The sequence below is a fragment of the Camellia sinensis genome, chromosome 2 (genome assembly GCF_055761805.1).
Source record: "Camellia sinensis isolate YWXY chromosome 2, ASM5576180v1, whole genome shotgun sequence".
NCBI lineage: Eukaryota > Viridiplantae > Streptophyta > Magnoliopsida > Ericales > Theaceae > Camellia > Camellia sinensis.
Window position 1 is genome coordinate 44,875,691 of NC_138962.1, and position 22,124 is coordinate 44,897,814.

At 35.8% G+C, this 22,124-nt stretch overlaps 1 protein-coding gene and 1 long non-coding RNA gene across 5 annotated transcripts in view; one reads left to right on the plus strand and one right to left on the minus strand.

The window, feature by feature from the left end:
• The first annotated feature begins 709 nt into the window (after window positions 1-709).
• The window catches only part of LOC114323478 (uncharacterized), a 31,556-nt gene continuing 10,141 nt past the window's right edge, over window positions 710-22,124 (plus strand). For 2 of the 3 annotated variants that reach the window (XR_014360895.1, XR_014360896.1), the window contains exons 1-2: window positions 723-846; window positions 16,449-16,567. This is a non-coding gene — a long non-coding RNA (uncharacterized LOC114323478). Of the gene's footprint in view, window positions 847-15,875; window positions 16,266-16,448; window positions 16,568-22,124 lie in introns of all 3 variants that reach the window. The other variant, XR_014360894.1, reaches the window with a different exon arrangement.
• Window positions 4,361-21,883, minus strand: LOC114323477 (MADS-box transcription factor 23). Of its 2 annotated transcripts, XM_082914264.1 has the most exons (9): window positions 21,620-21,883; window positions 21,157-21,380; window positions 16,484-16,559; window positions 13,784-13,845; window positions 5,485-5,584; window positions 5,341-5,382; window positions 5,165-5,248; window positions 4,887-5,041; window positions 4,361-4,782 (listed from the first exon to the last, which is right to left on the minus strand). In XM_082914264.1, exons 2-9 carry the CDS (start codon window positions 21,336-21,338, stop codon window positions 4,767-4,769), a joined length of 717 nt encoding a protein of 238 aa, XP_082770390.1. In that variant the 5' UTR covers window positions 21,339-21,380; window positions 21,620-21,883; the 3' UTR covers window positions 4,361-4,766. The 2 variants fall into 2 exon arrangements, with proteins under 2 accessions (XP_082770390.1, XP_082770389.1); XM_082914263.1 differs by lacking the exon at window positions 21,620-21,883 and having other exon boundaries at window positions 21,157-21,557.

The window sequence follows — 22,124 nt, forward strand, 5'->3', positions numbered from 1 at the left end:
CTTTCTAATGTTAAATTAAAGAAATTATTAGATCATATTTATTTTATAATTAAATTTGATTAATATTTTAACTTTAAATAATTATTAAAATATTTTAAATAATTTAATAACCCTTCAAAATAGAAAAAAAACAAATAATAATAATTCATATTTATTGAGTTAAATAGACAAATTTAATTTTTTTTAATGATTTAGATGATTATGTTAAATCTGATGTGGGATAAGAATATACATGGTGTTACTATATTATGTAAATCTGGTCTGATTTAATATTTATCCATCCTCATTTTAAAGGATAATTACACTTTACTTGCTTTATTTTTAGTCACTTTTTTTACTTTAGTCCTTAAATATTTTTATGTCATTTGACTGTAAATATGTTATTTTAAATAAAATAAAATAAATTTAAAATATAAAGGACTAAAATGAAAAGTTGTTTGGAATGATTTAAATAAGTGTACTTTTTGATTTTTTATGAAATATGGATTCAGTTTGGATTGGGTTTGAAGTGATATATTAGAGAGGTGATGAGACTTAAATAAGATGATGCGACTTAAATAGAATAGTGACTTTTTAACTTTTTATCTTTTTTTTTTTCAAGTATGCCAAACTTAAATATTACCTATTTTAAACCTAATTTTAACGAGTCAAACAGAATTCATGCAGCTCCATATACTCATGTAACGCACATATATATATATATATATATATATCACGAGGCGTGAACGTGAGCGAATATTGGGGATGACAGCTAATCGTCGCTCATTTGTTCATTCTCCGAATGATCACATCACCAAAAGCCTTTTTGAAAAATGTTCTAGCATCTTCAGATTCTACCCTCACCAGGTATGATTATGCATTTTTTTTTTTGATTTTTTTATATTATTATTTGTTTGCTATATATATACATATATATATTTTAATATATGTAACTCTGTTCAATGTTTTTTTTTTAGTTGTGTGATTTTTTTATTGTTTGCAACACTATCACAGAAGCAATTTGCTTTAAAATATGAGATGCCCATTAATTTTATGAGTTTGTTGCTCTTTGTGAATCCTATGTTAATGTTGTTTGATTGCCAGATTAATTTAGGAGATTGGATACCACGGAATTGTGGTCAGGATTAGGGTTAGGGTTAGGGTTAGGGTTAGGGTTAGGCAGGATAAATAATATTATGGGATAATAGATGAGATATGTGTAGATATGATTAGTTATAGTTAGATAAATATTTTATTAGGAGAGATTTTTTTTTTTTTTTAAATTTTTTTATGGATGATGAAAAATTGAAATAATTTGGAGGGCTTAAAATCCGGACAATCCCACAGTGGAGGTGATACTAGTTATCCACTATTTAATCCTCATATAGGAAATAAAGATTTATCTCAAGATTGGAAATCTAGAAAGCAAACATCAAATAGCTTAACATGTGGGGTCGTCCTGTCAAAAACTTATCAGCGTTAGGAATTCAAGTGGCATTCAATTATTAATGAAGGTTGTTAAAATCGAAATTTTAGTTAGGATTGTTGAGAGAAACTTGTGGATTGGATCTAAGATCAGAAGGTTATACTTCCAATGTAAAATAATCGAGAAATTATCTATAATGATAATGTATCTTAAATAATTTTAAAATCATTAAAGAAAAATGATAAATTTGATATAATGCACTTTTTATTAAAAAAAAAAAAACGCTTAATTAGCACACATTAATGTGTATTTGAGAGAAAAAAAATTAGATACACACTTAATCTTTGGTATAGTACATAAAGTGGATGTTCCGAGACTTGAACCTATAACCTCAAGGTTATTAGGCCAATGTTTTATGTTTAACATAAATTATATGAGATGTTTGGAGAAATAGTTTATAGTCAAATTTCTTTTATAAATATACATGTATATATACATATACAACAAATAAATAAATTTTTTATAATAGGATCGAGACTGTAGTAGAATTCTACACGATTTTATAACTAAGATTATAATCATTCTAAGATCCTATTGAATTTAAGATTCTAGTGCGATCCGAATCATTTGTCCAACTAGAGTCATTGGATCTTAAGATGATCCGGATCGAAATTCTGATAACCGTGTTATTAATGGCCATGTGTTCAAGTTATTCTTATTTTTTCTCAAAAGTGATTGCATGCCCATATTAGTGGATGGGTGCATAGCCATGTGGTGTTTCCGGAATACTAGATAATCACTCCTGATTATCTGATCCACACTTACCCTCTCTTAATTCCACAATCAAATAGGGGGTTGGGTTCAATGATGGTATATCCATCATTGTTGGATCTCTTTTCAAGGAACTGACATTTGTGAGGGCTATAAAATATAACAAAAATGATTTAGAGCTCTAAAAAATGAGCTCTAAATCTATCACTAGTGTGTTGGCAGTGGGGTTCAGTGATGGACTGTGTCTTGTGTTCTTTTTTTTTTATTTTATTTTCTCCATGCCAGCTCATTAGAGCTGGTATTACAGCTCTCCAGCAGTGCTCAAAATATAATCCCATCAGTTTGTAATGGAATTGAAACAAAAAAAAAAAAAGGAAAAAGAGAAAGGTATTTATTCGTTTAAAGGTGACCAATTAAAAAAAGAGCTAGATGTTAGTGGATTTTTGTCTCTGTTTTGTTGCCACCTAGTTGGACACTTGTAATTAGTTCCATGTTTGAAAAAAAATTCATGTAAGGAAAAAAAATGAAGAGTTGTATCTTACAATTATATTCGGTGAAATAAAACTATGATAAAATCTAATGCTAATAGCACTCCTCAAATCAATTTGATTGTTCTGTGAAAAAGTTATTGCTAGTAGTTGAACTCCTCCATGACCCTGTTTCCCTAATACATAATCCTAATCTGTAGTAAATGAAGATATTCGTTTTATTGTTGAATCAGTGGTCCTGAAGATTTAAGTAGCTGAATACTGATGTTGAAAATTTAATGATGAGTTTGTCCATAGTGATTAAAATATAAACTGCTACTCAGTAACCATGTTTAGCATTCAATGATAAGTCAAAGCATCTTTGACGGTGAATTTCAAATTCAAGTGGTAACTGGTTGTGCGTTATTAAAACACACATAATAAAACATATATTTGAAAAACTACTAACCCGAGCACTTAATTTAGTTGTCAAACATTTTCTTAGTGCCATACAATAGCTCTATGAGACTTGCAACAGTATCGCCCATAACTAGGTTTATGCGGGGGTTTGCTTGTGGAAAGACCATAGATTAAGGGTCTAGAGGGTGTGAGAAATTTATGGCATTTGCAGATAAATAGCTCTGAATTGGCTTGATTAGTGGGTGACTGGTTGCTGGACTGAATGTTAAGAAAATTGGTTGCAAGATTTCTAGTTGCTAAATTAATGGTCAAAGAGTAAGAAAAAAGGTTAGGTTTGCCAAACTAGGACATTGGGATGAAAAACTAAAGAAATTAATTGTTTGTTGAGATGGTATAAATAATAATTGTTAATCTCAGTGTGAAGAATTGGCTTTGCAAATGTGTCAAGCTACTAAACTTTGCTTGTGAATGATGATATGTTTTTATCATTGTATGACATGTTAAACCAATGAAAATCAGTTGAAGATGATGTCTTGATATATTCTGGCAATTTGACGTATGTGACATGCACAGGTTGTGAAAATCTTGAAGGTTAGATACCTTCTCTTTTGTTAACTTACAACCGACACATACTGGAGAAAATGTACAGTATTTTAACATCTGATAGACAGAAGGATCTGATAACCTTCTTTCGAATAAGTCATTTGTTTGTGAAGAAGGGTCGATTGTCACCGTTTATTTATATTGGGCTGGGGTGGAACATGTTAAGTACCACATCAATAGGTCCAATGTTTATGTGATCATACTGTTCCTTGAATGTATGTGCAAGTTAAAGTGGCGTGTTTTAATACATGACAATTGTTATTCATATTTATTTGTTGACTTATAATGTAATGTATAGTATATACATTTATGGTTCATTGTGCGTCTTTGTGTCAATTAGTGATGTTCCTGCATGGTTGTGTGCTTATGCATCTCCATTACAACTATATTTGTTGATGAATTTGTGCACACCATAATCATTAAGTGGGATTATTGTCAAAATTTGTAGCTTGAAATATGTTAATTGTTCTCCATAAATTGGATTATGTGCTTTTCACGCCCCTGTGGAAGAATTTGAGACTCTACTGCTCAAATTTTCAAAGTGATGCAATCTTCTCATTTTTAAGCCCTTGTAGGACTTCCATATCGAGATGCCATTGATGCTAATGCTGGAATGTGTGGAGAGAACTTTTCTATATCCTTATCATAGAAGTCAACTACTGGGTTTGTTTGATAAATCTTGATAACAAAGATATTGAGGACATCTAAAATACTATCTGGCCCATGAAATAATTTTTACTATTTCCAAATGTTACATAAATAAAGTGGGTGGTTGATCATATCACAGAAATCCTAAAAGTTTATTTCGAGTATCTTATCTTACCAAATCTGATAGTGTTTATGCTGAATGTCTCTTTTCCACTATCTTACACACAGGAGGTTGATGATAAACAATAATTTTTGTCACTCTGGGCCAAGTCATTAATGGAATTGACTATCATCTCCACAGTCGCCTTTGCTTGCATTTTTTTTCTGGATACGGAAAGAACATCATATATATATCTTAAGGGGAGAGGAGAGGGGCGTGGGATCGTCGAACCCCCAACTGCCCACCAAGGTTCCTATCTGCTACGCCAAACACCTTGTTCCCGCTTGCTTTGTTATTGTAGTTGTAATCTGTTGTGATTTGGAAGGACATGTGAGGGTCAATGTTAAATTAATATGGTTGTGTACTGTTAGTTTCAGTTTAAATTATTTAGAATACTTAGGAGAATGGTTACCCTAAATCTGCTGCTTTTTCCGGTGTTTCACCTTCTTTTTGCTGTGGTTGGCATAGCTGGAGACAAGTAGGTATATGTAAGTCATATCCATTACTGGGATCGTGTGGTTCATGAGAACTTCTATTTATGTCATTTTTGTCCTTTTCTCCATAAACCTGAAACACAAACCTTTTAGGCTTAGAGAACAACTTTCACATTGGATGGATTTGTAGATGAAATGAGGTTTGCGAGTTGTTCAATTTAAATTGACATTTGAAGTTAATACAAATAGTCATTACCTTCTTTTGCAATTCTGCATTTTCTTTTCGCAGGGCGTTTATCTCTTTAAACAATTTCATATTTTCTTGATGAATTATAACTCCCTGCAGTTGAATCATTTAAAGTTAGATACTCCAAAATAAAATCTTCCCCTGAACAGAAACTGGTACTCATTGTGGGCAAATTTTGAGAAGACCTGGTGGTTTACTTCTTTTATTTCATCAGTTAAAATTTGGTCCTGTAGAAGTCAAAAACCATAATAAGGATCATACATATGCTTCACATTATGTGACATGAATATCACCAAACAACAAACTGCACAGTAGCTAATTTTTTGTACCTTTTTTGCCCGGATACACTTCAAGCTTGTTTCCAATTGGCTTTCCAGATTTTCCAGATCTTTGACACTCAAACCAGAAAGTTCTTCTCCCATCAATTGCCTGAAATTGTTATCACATTGAAGTGTAGGTGCATCCTCAAATGGTTATACAGAAAATATTTTATTTTGTAATGTACAAGAGAGCACTTTATACTTAGTTGCATCACCTTTTCTCTGGCTTGTGTACAAAGGATAAAGTCTGAAGTTAACCACTTTCAAGTGCTAGCTAATTTTGAAGTTCATACCTTATAAATGGCATTGTTTTAATGTTTATTGCTTAGTAGCAGGAAACTCCTACTTGGGTAACGTTTCTTACTAAGAAATGCATTTCTACGCTCCAAAGTAGAAACTTTCTCCCGTCAAGGAAAAAACTCACTCCCAACTGAGATAGAAACTCTAAACTTTGTAAATGTCAAAGAAACAAAAGAAAAACAAGGTAAACTTATTATAGTACTTTCTATTTATATAATATTTATTTATACTTGACAAAGACAATTTGTGGTTTATATCAATCTCAAATATTTATTCATATTTTAACACATCTTACAAGTAGAAAAAATAATTTTTAGAATATATTTATATATTAAATATATAAAATATATACACGCTCTAATAGGTGTTCCCAACCTTACAAACTTCTATATGTCCTCACTCCCCCGCTCTCCGAGTCGGGTTATGTTCCATCCCCGATGTCAATTGATTAGGTTCCACTACTTGGATTCCTTCCCACTCCTAGCTCCCGAAGTACATAATGGAAAGAAAAGGCATATCCTACTGCTTCAGAGTCATAAGCAGCTCCTTCTTTGGTGGCTGCTGCTGCTTTGGATCTAGAATTGGGCCCCTTACTTTATAGGGCTCCTTGCCCCACCCCTGCCTCCGTTTCTTGCAACTAAGGTTTATTGTATTTTCTTACTTAACTTAATGTTATCTTCTCCCAACAAGTTAAATAGTATGATAATTGTGAAGAAGTAGTTTTTTAAGCAATATTATTTGCAATGTGGATCGGTTTTGTACGATGAATAGGAATGTGGTACATCATATTTTTTTTGAACGGCGAAAAAGAAGATCTTTATTGATGAAACCAACAAAGACAAGGATACATCAATAAAGAGGAACTCGAAGCTAACACAAGCTAGGAGCTCCAGTTGGCAAGGAGCCAACCAGAAAAAGAGAAAAGAAGGAGAACCAAAAACACATGGCCAATTACACCTGGTGGTGCTGGTATACAAATTACGCAAACTAGGTAGCAAGTTTATGCAGACAGCAGACAGACAGCAAAATCTGGCGTGCCAAAATCTGGTGCTGGTATACAAGAAGGAGAACCAAAATCTGGAGGACCAAACAGGCAGCAAAATCTGGCGTGCCATCCCAGCAAACAGACCAGCAAACAGACAGCAAACAGACCAGCAAACAGACCAGCAAACAGACAGCAAACCAGATAGAATTACCCAGCAAACAGACAGCAAACCAGGGACACAGCACTACCCAGAAATAGATGACCAAACAGATAGAATTATACAGCAGCAAGAGCGAATGCAGCAAACCAGATAGAATTTCCCAGCAAACAGACAGCTCAAGAGCGTATGCAGTGCCTAACACCTGAAGCGTTGAAGAGAAAATCATTGATGGAGAATGGAAAGTGATTGGAAGAGGACTTTAACCAAGTCGCTAACCTGACGATGATGAGATCCTGTAACTGCTGGGTGTTAAGTTGGGAGGCTTGAAAGAGACACTCATTTCTGATATTCCAAATGGACCAGAGGGTGACCAAAGGGATGGCACGCCAGATTTTCCTCTCAATTTTCTTGCAATTGAACCCTGCCCACCACTGTAGCAGATTATCAACAGAGGCAGGAACCACCCAATGAATACCCCACCAAAGTAATAACCCAGTCCAAACTTTCCACACTTCAGGGCAGTGAATTAGAACATGCTGGACACTTTCAGGCTGCGATTTACAGAAGAGACATGTGGTGGAAGCCGACCTATCCAAGACACCAATCCGTTGCAAGAAGACAGAAGTTTTAACCTTGTGTTTCCAAGCGAGCCAACCGAAGAATTGTATTTTGGGAGGCAGATAGTTGAGCCAAACCAAACCACTAGAGTGAACAGTGTTACCCAAGGCTAGATTAGAATGATTGTAAAGAGTGGAAACGAAAGACTTGCTAGGGAGAAGGGCTGCCCACTCAGCACTGTCAGCAACTTCAAGATTCAAGGTAGGGGGAGCAGCTATGGTGGTAATAAGCCTGTGGAGTTCATCCTTTTCCCATTCGAAGAGGGCTCTCCGGAAAGTAAATAGCCAAATGGAAGAGGAGTGTGACACAAAGTCCTTGAGAGAACCTTCCTTACTATCGGACAGTTGAAAAAGTCTGGGGAATGCATCTTTGAGGCAGATTCCTCTACACCATTGATCGTGCCAAAATGTGATACGACAACCATTCCCCACTTTTAGATGAAGATTAGTAATATAGAACAGTAGGAGAGGCTCATGCTTATCTGCTGCTGCCACTATGCCACCCCAGATATTAGAATGATGAATGCTGGAACAAAGGTTTGGAAGCCAAGACCCACCTAGGAACTTATATTTACTGCATAAGACCCTCTTCCATAGTGAGTCATGATCTGAGGCAAATCTCCACCACCATTTGAGTAGTAAACATACATTCATATCCCTTATTCTTTTGATGCCCAAGCCTCCTTGCTTTGTGCTTCTTGTTACCTCCGACCACTTAACAAGATGTATTCTCCTCTTTAGATCTAGGCCTCCCCAAAGAAATGAAGCTTGAATTTTATCTAACTCCTTGGCTACACCTTCAGGTAACTTAAACAGAGATAAGAAAAATACAGGCAAGCTAGACAACACTGCCTTCACCAGAGTCAACCTCCCAGCATAGGAGAGAAACCTCCTTTTCCACCCGGCAAGCCTCAATTTGAATTTATCTACTATTGGTTTCCACATCCTTTTTCTTTTGGGATTAGCTCCCAGCGGCAATCCAAGATACTTGAGTGGTAAACTTTGAGTCTTGCAATTCAACAGAGATGCCAACTCCTCTAGAGTATTGCCAGGGATGCCAACCCCGCAAAGCACGCTCTTATGATAGTTGATTTTGAGCCCTGACACTACTTCAAAGCACCTTAAAATCCTTTTCAAAGTGAGAACTTCCGATAACTCTGCTTCACAGAACAGAAGAGAATCATCTGCAAATTGGAGGTGAGATAGCTGAACTTGGTTATTTCCAATGACGACCCCTTTGAGCAAATTCAACTCCCGAGCTCGAAGTAGAAGGATGTTAAGGGCTTCAACAACCATATTAAAGAGGAAGGGGGATAAAGGATCTCCTTGTCTAAGACCTTTCTGAGGATTGAATTCCTTAGTTGGAGAGCCGTTTACGAGAATTGAAATTCTAGGAGTAGAAACACATTCCTTGATCCAGGAATTCCATTTGGGGCCAAACCCAAAGTTTGATAACATTGAGAAAAGGAAAGCCCAATTGACCGAGTCGAAGGCCTTTTCGAAATCCAACTTAAGCAACAGCCCAGATTTCCTGGATTTGAGCCAACTGTCTACAACTTCATTAGCAACCAAAACTCCATCCAAAATGTTCCTGCCTCCCAGAAAAGCTGATTGTGAGTCACCAATGATCCCAGGCATAACCTTTTTGAGCCTGGAAGCAAGAACTTTAGAGAGAATTTTGTACACAGAACCGACAAGGCTTATGGGCCTAAACTCATTTAAGGTGACAGCTTTATCTTTTTTCGGAATCAGTGTGATGAATGTACTGTTGAAGCAATTTGGTAATCTGCCGCTGGTGTGGAAATCCTTCATAAAGTCAAGCACCTCCCCCTTAAGCATCTTCCAAAACTTTTGAAAAAACAGTAGGTTAAAGCCATCCGGCCCAGGAGCTTTGTTTCCATTACAATCAACTACAGCTGCCCAAACTTCTTCTTCCGAGAACTCTACCTCAAGCAAAGGGAAGTGATCACTGAGCCGTACACTCTTAAAATCTCCAACAAGAACTGGCCTTTGCTTCCACGCCTCAGAGTAATGATTAGAGAAATAGGAGCACACTTCAATTTTAACAAGGTCTGGTGCCTCTATGACTACTTCACCCACTGTAATGGAATTGAGAGAATTTCGATTTTGCCTACAAGTAGCCATAACATGGAAAAATCTTGTATTTTTATCGCCTTTCATATTCCAGTCCTGCCTAGATTTTTGTAGCCATTCCCATTCTATTTTCTTGCTTAATTCCCACATCTCATGCTTTTTCTCTCTTTGCTGCTTCAAGTCATCCTCAACCAAAGGCATAATCTCGGCTTTCAAGTCCAATTGATGAAGTTCATTTTCAAGAAGATGCAACTTAGATGAGACATCACCATACACATCTTTACTCCATATTTTTAGAGCCAACTTGAGGGCATACAACTTACGCTGGAGAATGAAGCCAGCAGGACCTGAGAACTGTGAGTGACTCCAAGTATGTTCCACAAAGGATGCGAAGTTCAAATGCAACATCCACGCATTTAAGAACCTAAATGGTTTGGGCCCCCAATCTCTAGTATCCTCCATAAGTACAATAGGACAGTGATCAGAGGAGACCCTAGCAAGACCCCACTGACTGAATTTAAACTTTTCTAACCATTCAGGGCTAAGCAGAAACCTATCAATTCGGCTCCATTTGTGGCCATCAGTTGCATTACACCAGGTGTACTTTCTGCCTAGCAGAGGAAGATCAACTACCTCACATTTATCAATAAAATTGTTGAAGTCCCTCATACCTCTATCCCTGAGTGAGACGCCTACCCTTTTCCCTAAATTTGTGATCTCATTAAAGTCACCACCGATACACCATGGCATAGGGAAATGAGCTTTCAACCATAACAGAGAGTCCCAAAATTTCCTTCTCCTTATGATGTCAGTAGGGGCATAGATATTGACAATAGCACAATTAAAGGAGTTGAGAAGCTTACCAGATAGGAGAATGAAGTTCCTGTTGCAACAGCAGTCCGAAAGTTGAAATATGTCCGGGTCCCACATGCAAAGCAGTCCACCAGCAAAGCCTTCAGCATCCACATGCATAAACTCAAGCCTGTCTCTTGGCCAAACATTTTTCACCATCTGATTGGTCAGACTTGGTTTTTTTGTTTCTTGGATCAAAGCCATGTCTATCTTTTTTTCAAATAGAAGCTTTTTGATTTTGCTCCTCTTGTCATGCCTTCCGAGCCCTCTGATGTTCCAACTTAATGTCTTCATATGAGAAATAAATTGACTCTGATAACACCCAGTGATCGTGAATTATTCCACTTTGCCCTTCCCTCTTTCCAGTCGCTCCTTGTCCCTTTCCTCCATTTGTATTAGTTCTCTAATCACCTCGGATTCTTGGCCCTGGAGTTCTAAACCCAATTTTTGCCCCAATTGCAAAGTGGATTGAGCCTCTTGAAGAAGACCACGGTTAGGAGACTGCAGTAAATTCGGGCTAAGAGTTGAAGCAGGTAAAGCTGCGGTTGTGGATCCAGATTTGAAGCTATTGACAAGTCCCTTATTTGAGTTTGCACCCGATTGCACTAGTCTTCTAGTAAAGCCAGAGAATTTCCCAGCTAGCAAACAGTGCTTGAGCCCTTCTCTCTTACTCCATTTCCTCTTACCTTTCTTCAAACGTTGGGTGTTAGAGCTAGAAAAATTTAGGCTGGAGTTAGCACCATTCTTTGACTGTGAGACGTCCCAAGATGTTGCACAAATAGGCCCTATTAATGGGGTCTTAACACCAGAGTTAGAGGGCCTAATAGGCTGTGGTCCAAAAGCATTGTGGCCCAATGCAATCTCCAGCTTGATACCCGGCCCATCAGTGAGAGATTGGCTAAGGCTTTTCAGAAAGCCTTGAGGAACGATGGGCCCATGCACAGTCCCCCCTACGGGCTGTTGCGTGTTGCACACATGTGTAGCTTCAACGCCGTTCTGAATGGTATGATTACACTGCCCCTGTTGCGTGTTACACTGCCCCAGATGTTGACTTGCCGTAGGTAATAATGAGTTCACCTCATCCGCTCCATCCCTAGTCTCCTCCACTGCTGACACACGGCTTAGACTGCCCTCCACAGCGACGGCCTTGTCAGCGTCGTCCCGAGGTGCTGTAGGGAGGGGGAGTCCCCCATTGATGATAGAGCAAGCTTCTTTGGTTGTGCCATTAGAGTGCAAAGCCGCTGAACTACTACCGTCCTCTACTGAAATCGGCTCCTCCAAGACTCGGATAGGATAGATTCTACCTTTACACTCCAAATTTAGACTGGTATTGATGGGGTTCATGACATTTGTAACTATCTTAACCCGGCCGCAACGGAAGGATTCGGGGGTGCAAACATCCCCATTGAGAAGAACTACCTCTCCCCAAAGTTGCCCAATCTTACGAAAAGTATTTGAGTTCCATAGGTTTAGGGGCACCCCATAGCAAGTGATCCAAACACACCTTTCCTGTTGTATGTACATTCCGGTTCGCCACTCTGTGATATATTCACACCATTCAGAGAACCAAGCTTTAAGCAACATACTTTTACTTGCCAGTTCTTCCTTGGAGTTGAAGGAGATGATAACATCACGCCCTCCTCCGTCCCGAACTAAAATATCCTTCGCCTCTTTGTGCTTGAGTTCATTCCTTACCTGCATAGCAGAGTAGGGTGTTTTGAGCCTCATAATCATGCTTTCATAGAGCCATCCATTCCCGGTTTCCTCGACTTGAATGGTTGACACTGAGTGGTTGCTGGGTTCAACTCCCTTAGTGACCTCAGCAAATGATCTGCCATCAATGCGTTGTTTCCAGATCTGATTTGGTGCTACCAAACTGCCCTTCAAAGGTTCACAAGATCCTGGTGGTTGGATATTCTTTCGAAGACTAGGCACTCTGCCTTTATTATATTCCGCAACTTTCACTAATAAAGATTTGTCATCAACCCACAAACCATTGGCCTTCTGCTCAGCTACATCAGCTGCGATGGAACAATCGTAGCGCACGAACCCAAATCTAGTGTTAGTTGCTTTTCTTCTCTTTTGTGGAATGTAAACGTCCTTCACCACTCCAAACTTATTGAACAGATCATGGAGTTTCCTAGGCACCATTGATTCAGGCAAGTTATCCACAAATAGTGTATACAGAGAGGTTCTGTGGTCGGTAAACCGTGAGAATTGGAGCTATTATAAGTTGAGCTATTATGTTGGAAATAAAAAAAGCCATACAACAATCACTCAAAAGGAAGAGAATTGGAGAAGAAAAACTATTCCTGCATACTTCAAAATGGCTAACTCAATTCATTCACTCAATCAACTCATTCATTCACTCTCATTACAATCTCTTTCAATAGGTAGATTACATGGCTATATATAAGATGCTAATATGTAACTCACACACTAAAATTATTACCCACTTTCTCCACTACTCTTTGTAACCACTAAAACATTAGCATATCACCAATGTCTCTGAGTAGTGCTACAAACGCTAATTAGTACACCAACTAAGACAATAAGACATACATGTGAGTTTCACCACTTAACATAGGTCTCACCTAATATTGTATCTACTTGGTGTGTTAGTTGGTACACTAGTTAGCGTTTGTAACTTTACTCAGTGTCTCTTAACACACCCTAACACCATTACATGCATGAACTTATTGTAGTAACTCCCAAATCACTAACAAGAAGTTTATTTTTCGACATATTGATGTGTTTTGGCTCCTTTCCTTTAGATATTTTCAAGATATTATGTAACCAAAATATAGTATTTTGGAATCGAAGTGTATCATGTCTAGGAACATGCATTTCAAAAGGTAGATTGCTAGGGGATTAGTGTTTTTTGGTAACTATGAGCCTAACTCTTTCCCCTACCTAATAGCTTTAATCTATTACCAAAACCTGCAAGTACTTGCTATCTAAAATTCTAGAAGCCCTTTTTTCTCAAACTCCTGCAAGCTAGTACTGTTGAAAGCAAGCAGACTTAAGCAGCCCCACATCATGTTGTAACTAAGAATAATGTGGTTTGTAGTATTCCAGTTTTTCTAAAGCTACCCCATGTCATGCTGTAACTAAGAATAATGTGGTTTGATACTGAGACATGTTGAAATGTCATGATATGCATATACGGATTTTATCTTTGGCAAAGAAATTTAATACATTTTCACCAATTTTATTGATATATGGTCATTGATCAAGTGATCATATATCAAATAATTGTACCTACTCACTAAAATAAGATCCAGAAAAAGGTGATTATACCTGTGGCTTTCTTGCAAGTAGTTCAACTGTTGCCTTAAGCTTTCTGCTTCCCTTTGCCAGAACTAGCAATTTAAAAAAAGAAATGAAGGATCAGGGGGATATGCCAGAGAACATGAATTGAATGAAATAGGAGTCATTGTGTAGTTCTAGGTCTTCTTAGAAAGTGAAAGCTAATGGATACAAAATAATCTTCAAAATATTGTACTAAATTTTTATATTGTCCATAACTTATGACAAATTTGTCGATTATTAGCACAAGTGAAGCTTCGAACCTTTGATATTGAATATATTCGACCTAGCCATCAATCCTAATAGTGTTTATATAAAAATAATCAGATTTTTTTGGACTATTAGAAAGTTGCAAATAACCAGATGTTACGCATAAATGCACACAACTATGTACCTTTGCTTTTATCTTCTTTTCTTCTTTTTCCCCCTTGATGTGTTTTTTTGTTTTGATTTTCAGTTGTTTGCTTACTGTCATAATCATTCTCTTCATATATCTTTTGAATTAGTTAAGATACTGTTTAGTTTTACTTTGGAAGCATGTATTTTCCTTTTATGAGCCAGGTGCCTAAGATCTAACAAATGCAGAATATTTTAATGTTTCACTAATCAACTTATTATTATGTGTTCTCCTTGTCATTCTTGAAATTTATGAGTTATCCATCTCTACCAACCTATTTGTTATGCTTCGTTTTTATTATTGCAATGCTGAGAAAACAATGTTGTATGCTTCCGAGGCCTTGATAGCAGTGTTCTTTTGTCACTGGGTTAAATGTTGCCTTAGCCTCTGCTCTCCCAATTGCATGTGGGTTTCCTGTTACCAACATGGGAGTAGTGAGCATTGCGAGTATTGTTTTGTCACACGATTAAATTTTGTACTACTAAGGCCCGGTCTGGTGAAACTTGTAAACAACTTTTTTAGCTTAAGTTTCAAAAACGTTTGTTGTGGGCTGTTCTACTTTGGCTAGACCTACTGTTTGCTAATTAAATTCTCAAAATAAGCTCAAAAGCTAACTTTTTTTAAAGCTGGGTTTGGGATGTTTTTTCTAAGCTACCAATCAGATTTACCAAATGGGACCATGCCAGCCTTATGATAGTTTTTATTTTTTATTTTTTTTCTCTTTCACTCTTCCTTTTCTTTTTCCATTCCAGTTTAATCACACACACATACAAACAAGTAAGAATTTGTCTGTGTCATAATAGTTGCTTTCATCACCATATTGAATGATGATGAAATATGATTCTTCTTGTTAGCAAGATGAAATGTTACAAATAAAGGTCATTAACCATTCATAGTTTTTTAGGAGATATTAGTTGATCATTGTTTTTTTTTATTTCCATTATTTTTCTCAATTGAATCTTTGTTTTTGAAATTAAAGAAGGAAAAAAAGGAAGATTACAAGGCAGGGAGTCTTAACTTACATGAACTCTATATTATGGTTTGAGTAACTTTTAATTACTTAGGGGACAAAATGTTGCGCTTATTAATCACATTGCCAGGTGTCAAACTAAAAAGCGTGTTAATGTATTGACATGATCAGAAACTAGCTATTAGTGGATTGTGTTTTTGAGCCACACTTGATGAGCTACCGGGAGTGGGAACATGATTTGCTTTTGGAGTAATCTTTTGTATGGGGAAGTGAAGTTGGAGACCTCTTTCCCTTCTGTTGGTTGTATTGTGGCTAATTGAGATCCATCATTGGGTGATCAAGTTTTTTTGGAATGTGACTTTTCATGTATTGAATGGGTGGGAGGTAGAGGAATTGATGACACTTTTGTACACAACTCCTCTCTTTGGGGAGGGAGAGGACGTGCTTGGATGCATGAGAGGTAAAGGTAGAAGATTTGACGTAAAACCCTTCTATGAAGGTTGCATTTTTTGTTTGTATGGCTAACTCATAGAAAGATCTTGACTATTGATAAATTGATTAGGAGGAGGTGAGTTCACGTCAATTGATGTTGCATGTGCAAGCATGATATAGAATTTGTCAATTATCTTCTGATACATTTCATGGTGACTAGTGAATTTTGGTCTTCGACATTGGGTATGCTTGGTGTGACGTTGGTGTTTCCTACGGATGTGCAGGGTTTACTCCATGCTTGGAGGGGGGCAAGAGTTGGAAAAAGGAAGAAAAATGCTTGGATTTTGGTTCCCTTGGCTTTGATGTGGATCATTTGAGGGGAAAGCAATCGGGAGATGTTTGATTTCTTTGGCAGATACTTTAGGCTTTAGGGTTGCTTATTTACCCTCAACTTATTTGGGACTCCTTGGCTCATCCTTCAAAGCAACTTCAGTTTGGGACGAGTGTGGTGGAGTGTTTTGAAGGGGGACTAGCTACATGGAATAGGCACTATCCTTCAAAGAGGCTAAACTCACTTTTTATCAAAGTACTTTGTTTGGTTGGGCTGCCTACTTTGTCTTTTTTTTACCGTTCGTGCTTCAGTGGCTCAGATATTGGAGAAGTTCTGGAGGATGGTGAGAGCTCTACAAAATTAGAATCATCCATGTCAAAGAATTTTAGGTTTTAAATCAATAAGTACTGGTGCAAAATGTGCCTATCAAAAATAGAAATAAAATGAAAATAAAAATAAATAAATAAAACAAAATAAAAATAAAATAGTGTTACAAAACGTAACTGAATATCCTGTGCGAATGCAGGAAATCTTGCAGGGTAATGGATGAGTTGTTCCTACCTTGGCTTCAGAAGTAGGACTCAACAGCTGATGTTCGTCATCCCCTTTGTTGTATCGTTCAAATATTGATCTCATGCTGTTGAGGTAAATTCAGAACATCAGCCACTTGTTTTTTCAACATGTACTTACGAATGTACAATGCAAGAACTTCATTTATTGTTATCATGACATCAGTAGGAAGAGATCATTAGCAACAGTCAGATGTCAATAAATCGTTTCTTTTTTTTTTTTCCTTATATTGCTTACATTTCTTATTACTTGATCATAGTTGTGTTGTATTTGTGCATGCAAGGAAAAACTTTTGAAGTTTTTTTTTCTCCTTGACATAAGTAGAAAAGGAAAGCAAAGAAATGTTTGGCACCTGTAAGTAGTGGTGGAGCTAGAAAATTTATTCAGGAGGTTAACAATAGCTTGAAACAAATGCACTACCCTTGTCAAACTTGATCCCGACTCACAAAAGAACAAACAACAACAATATGAAGAAACACATAACAAAACTACAATTCAAAGGCAAACAAAATAATTTGAAATTCAAAATACAACCCCACCCATGGCAAGTACAATTTTACTAAGCATGTAAATTTTACTAGATTTGTGAAGATGTTCAATATACTCTATTAGCAAGTATAAATGCATAATACACTAATTTTCTTATACTTTTGAATTCCATCAATTTCAATCAATTCCAAAACACATGAATTGCACCATAAAATATTAGAGAACAGTATGAATGGAGAGAGTGCCTAAAATGACATTATTAATTTTTCCCTTCTTTTCTCCCACTCAAGAAAGCATCAATGGTAACCATAGTGTAGGTAGCTATGGCTATTGACGTGGGCAAAGGAGGGAAAGAGAGAACATAATGGAAAGAAAATAATAAGATCTTTTAAAGCAATTTACAAAATTTGAGATATAATGTACAAGTTCAATGTCAATTTTTCATCCATTTATGTAAGGGATTCTTAACAGAAGGTTTACATCTATGAAGCATGGGTACGGGTACTGGTACGATACGGGTACGTCAGTATGGTAAAATCTAAAAAAAATAAGATACGGGTACGACTGGGTACGTTTGTAAAAAAAATATTTATTTGTAATTTATAGTAATATAACAATTAGTTAAATGGTTTAATTTGTTAAAAAATCCAGCCTACAATTCATATTTAATGCCAAAAGTAAAGGTGTAAACTAAAGTTGAATGTCATTATGTTAAATAACTTACAAACCATAGCTACTTTTAAAGTTATGCTAAGCATAACAATTTAAAAAAAAAAAAAAGTCTAATGAAATTAATTTTACCTTTATATTAGAAGAAAATACTGTTTTGATTGAGGTATGGTACAACTTGAGTATATACTTAGATACGTTTGGGTACGCCAAAAATTAAGAAGGAAAAATTTGGGTATGTGTTTCGTATATTTGGTACGTATGCAGAAATACTATACGAAATAGCAATACCCGGTATGGGTAAGGCATGTTTGTCGAAGTACCCATGCTTTATAGGTTTACATTGATACAAATTGATAGTTTTAGGTAACAAAGTGTAGCATTTATTAGTTAAAGTGGCTAGAGATTAGGGGGTAAAGTTTAATTTGCCCCTATAGTTAAAAGGGCATTTTAGGCATTAAGGTCCAAATTGAAAAAAATTAGTAGATGAGGGGTTTGAGTGTTAAATTTTAGTTTTTAATTTTTTATTATTTTTTTTTTGTTTTTTTTTGGGGGGGGGTGTAAAGTGATATAGGACAATAGTTGAGTGTAATTTGCCCAAAATTTTACCCAAAATATCTCAATGTAGTCCAGATTCAACTCTTATGTTATGTGTGTCAGTGAAGGTGTCAGTCTTGTTCATCCACCCGCTCATCCACACACAATTTGGTGATTCGAAATCAGTAGAAATGAAACAACACCTATTTTCATTGGTTTTTGTGTGGCTAATGTTTACTTATTTGGTCCTTTCTGATGACATAAAAAAAATTAGTTTGGGAAATTTAACCATTTAAACAAAAAGGGGTTCTAACCATATATTTTTCTACCATCAAAATACTGAATCAGGAAAAGAATTAACTTCCTCTTCTAATATGTTTTTTCCAAATTAAAATCTTAAAGAACAATTTTGTTTCCATTACAATAAGTAAAACATTCTATACTTGCAAGAATGATAACATTTACTTGTTATTCATTCATGCGTTTTGGTGCCAACCTAGTTGGGATCTAAATGTTTCACTGTGATGCTTTTTGCACCCTCTTCTTTACTGATGTAAGGATCATCTTGTTATGTTTTTCCATCAATAAAGATTCTCTTTTGCCGATCAAAAAAAAAAAAAAAGTTGATTACTAATGTTGTGTCAAAATAGACCTTGATCTATTCACCCAAAAAAATAGACCTTGATCTGTAAGGATTTTAGCTAGAGTTGGAATTCATTGCTGAATTCTTTGGCCCAACAGCGGTACATGAGAGGTAGTCTTCTGGTTGCTTGTGAACTTGCAGCTTTAGGTTATAATCCATTCCATATATGCATGTTCATACACACACTCTCACCCTCCTTATATACATCTATTCATATATGCATATTGTTGTATGTTTAACCATGTCTAATTGTATTTCTTTATTTAATGTACATATGAGTGTGCATTGATGCACACTACATATATGCTACGTACATATGTGTTTGTGTATAACATGAAGATTGGATGTTCAGTTTATCATATCATCTCTATTTGCAGCAAGGATAATTTACATAACAAATTCAAATGTGATTGTAAGCTAAGGTCTGTTAATTATAATTGGGTTATTGTACATTTGAACTTATTGTTATTTACCATAAGTTGGTGAATGGTGAGTATTTTTGAGGATTAGGAATTAGGTTGACTGATTTCAAGGATAAAATGCTTGGTTCATTGGTTGTATTGCATTGAAGAAATCTCTCATCGACGTATGGGTTATGAGCATCTTCAAATTAATTAAACAACGGAAATTTGGTATTCGTGTCTATGACATGTCTTGCCAGTGATTTTAGGAGCCTTTTTTCTATTTCGTGTGAAAGGCCATTAAAATTCTTCAAAGGATGTGTGCAAATGTAATAATATAGATTCATACAGAAGAAAATGTTCTCGATTTATTCAAACACCATACCTATGGGATACTATAGGGATAGAGGGAAAAGAAAAAATCAAAGATTTCACATTATACTTTTGATCAAAAAATCTGCCTGATTTATATCATTCCTCAAGTCCTATAGGTTTGATCCTGTAGATTTTGACTCATTGTCTCATTGAGCGAGATTTTTCTATCGTCCACCTTTGCTTCCTATCAAGTAAAATATATCCATATATCTCTGACATACATTCATTTTTTATTATTATTCTTAAAGAATATATAAGCTTAAAAGTTCATATTGACATCACAATAAGGGTAGTTGATAGTAAGAGAACTCTCAACTTCATGCACATAATTAGACTTGTTTGATGAGTGGATTGTTTACAACATCTATCTCATTTCCATTGCATTCATTTTCATGATTTCAATAGGAACTCACCAAATTTCTGCAGACCCTAGCCTATCTCATCTTGTACAGGCTTATAATTTTGGTATTCTTCTCTATGACATGTCTTGCCAGTGATTTTAGGAGCCTTTTTTTCTATTTCGTGTGAAAGGTCATTAAAATTCTTCAAAGGATGTGTGCAAATGTAATGATATAGACTCATACAGAAGAAAATGTTCTCTATTTATTCAAACACCATACCTATGGGATACTATAGGGATAGAGGGAAAAGAAAAAAATCAAAGATTTCACATTATACTTTTGATCCAAAAATCTGCCTAGTTTATATCATTTCTCAAGTCCCATAGGTTTGATCCTGTAGATTTTGACTCATTGTCTCATTGAGCGAGATTTTTCTATCTTCCACCTTTGCTTGTTATCAAGTAAAATATATCCATATACCTCTGACATACATTCATTTTTTTTATTATTATTCTTAAAGAATATATAAGCTTAAAAGTTCATATTGACATCACAATAAGGGTAGTTGATAGTAAGAGAACTCTCAACTTCATGCACATAATTAAACTTGTTTGATGAGTGGATTGTTTACAACATCTATCTCATTTCCATTGCATTCCTTTTCATGATTTCAATAGGAAATTCTTACCTGCTAGAAGTGTAACCAAATTTCTGCAGACCCTAGCCTATCTCATCTTGTACAGGCTTATAATTTTAAACTTCCTTATCATCTGCATCATTACTACTCAGCTAAACCCAAGATAATGTTGTCATAGTGAACATTTAATAAGTTCAATAAAATTTTCAATTAGCATAACTTCAAAACTCTTTAGTCTTCTAATTTATCAATATATATATATATATATATATGTATCTATATATATAGACGCAGTTGCCTGATTGACTTACAATCTTTCAAACTGTTCACAGAAATAAGCAAATTGACTTGCACTAAATCATCGTGATGCTGCAGTAGATGTTAGTCCAGTGCAAGGAAAATAGTAGATTTAAATCCTAAATCCGGAAGTATTGATTTTTCAGTTAAATCAGAAACAATCAAAATGAAAAACATAGAACAAATACATACAGTCATTGAGGCTGATCATAAATCATGGGGATGCAATCTTTCAAGATGCAGAATTTTAGAGAGAGAGAGAGAGCTTATCTAACCTAGAGCTTGCAAATTCATAGAACCTCTTAGTACTGGAGATGACGATCACTCCAACTTCTGCATCACAAAGAATTGATAGCTCCTTGGCCTTCTTAAGCAATCCATTTCTGCGCTTTGAGAAAGTCACTTGCCTGCTTGTTGAATTGTCAATTCTTCTGAGGACAGTTTTTCCTCTTCCCATTTTTTTATTGAATACTTCGTAGGGTTTCGTCACTGGTTTTCTCTGCTAGATCCAGAGACATATATCTTATAAAGAGATAAAAATTGAAATTATTGATGAGAATTACATGAAGCACTGTATAACAATCAGTTGCAGAAATGGACAATATTAAACTTAATGTTGCGCAGAGAGAGAGAGAGAGAGAGATTATTGTCTCTGAGGTTTGATGGATGGAAGGCTAGTAGGCTTCTGATGCATTTCTTGCTTTATAAGGAATGCTAAATTCTGATTAGAAGTAAGACCTTTTTTTGTTGGGTAACACGGAGCAATTCTGACCAAAAAACCACTTGGTGGTTTTCAGCTGTGAAAATTTAATATGGAAAGTAAGACATAACTTCGCAAGTACATAAACACAAGGTAATCGCCGAAAGAAAATTACAGAAACAAATAAAGACAAAGTGATGAGAAAGTCTGCCCTTTTGCCATCTATGAGCTGTCCCTTTATTTGTGTACAATAGTGGTACGATGATGACTAATGCACATGCTTCTCTGACATGTAACGGCCCAATCAAGAGTCTTTTGAAAATATTGGTTATATTAAAAGTGCATTTAACTACAAAGACTTCTCACACTCAACAAGACTGATCAAACAATTTTATTTTTTATTTTTATTTTAAAATTGTTTGTATATAAGGGCTGCATTCAGAATGACTTCTTTTAGTATGGGAACAATGAAAAATGTTGCTATCATCTATTGATGATTTGGCAATATAGCGAGTACAGGTGAAGCTCACTGCTTGCCTAAGG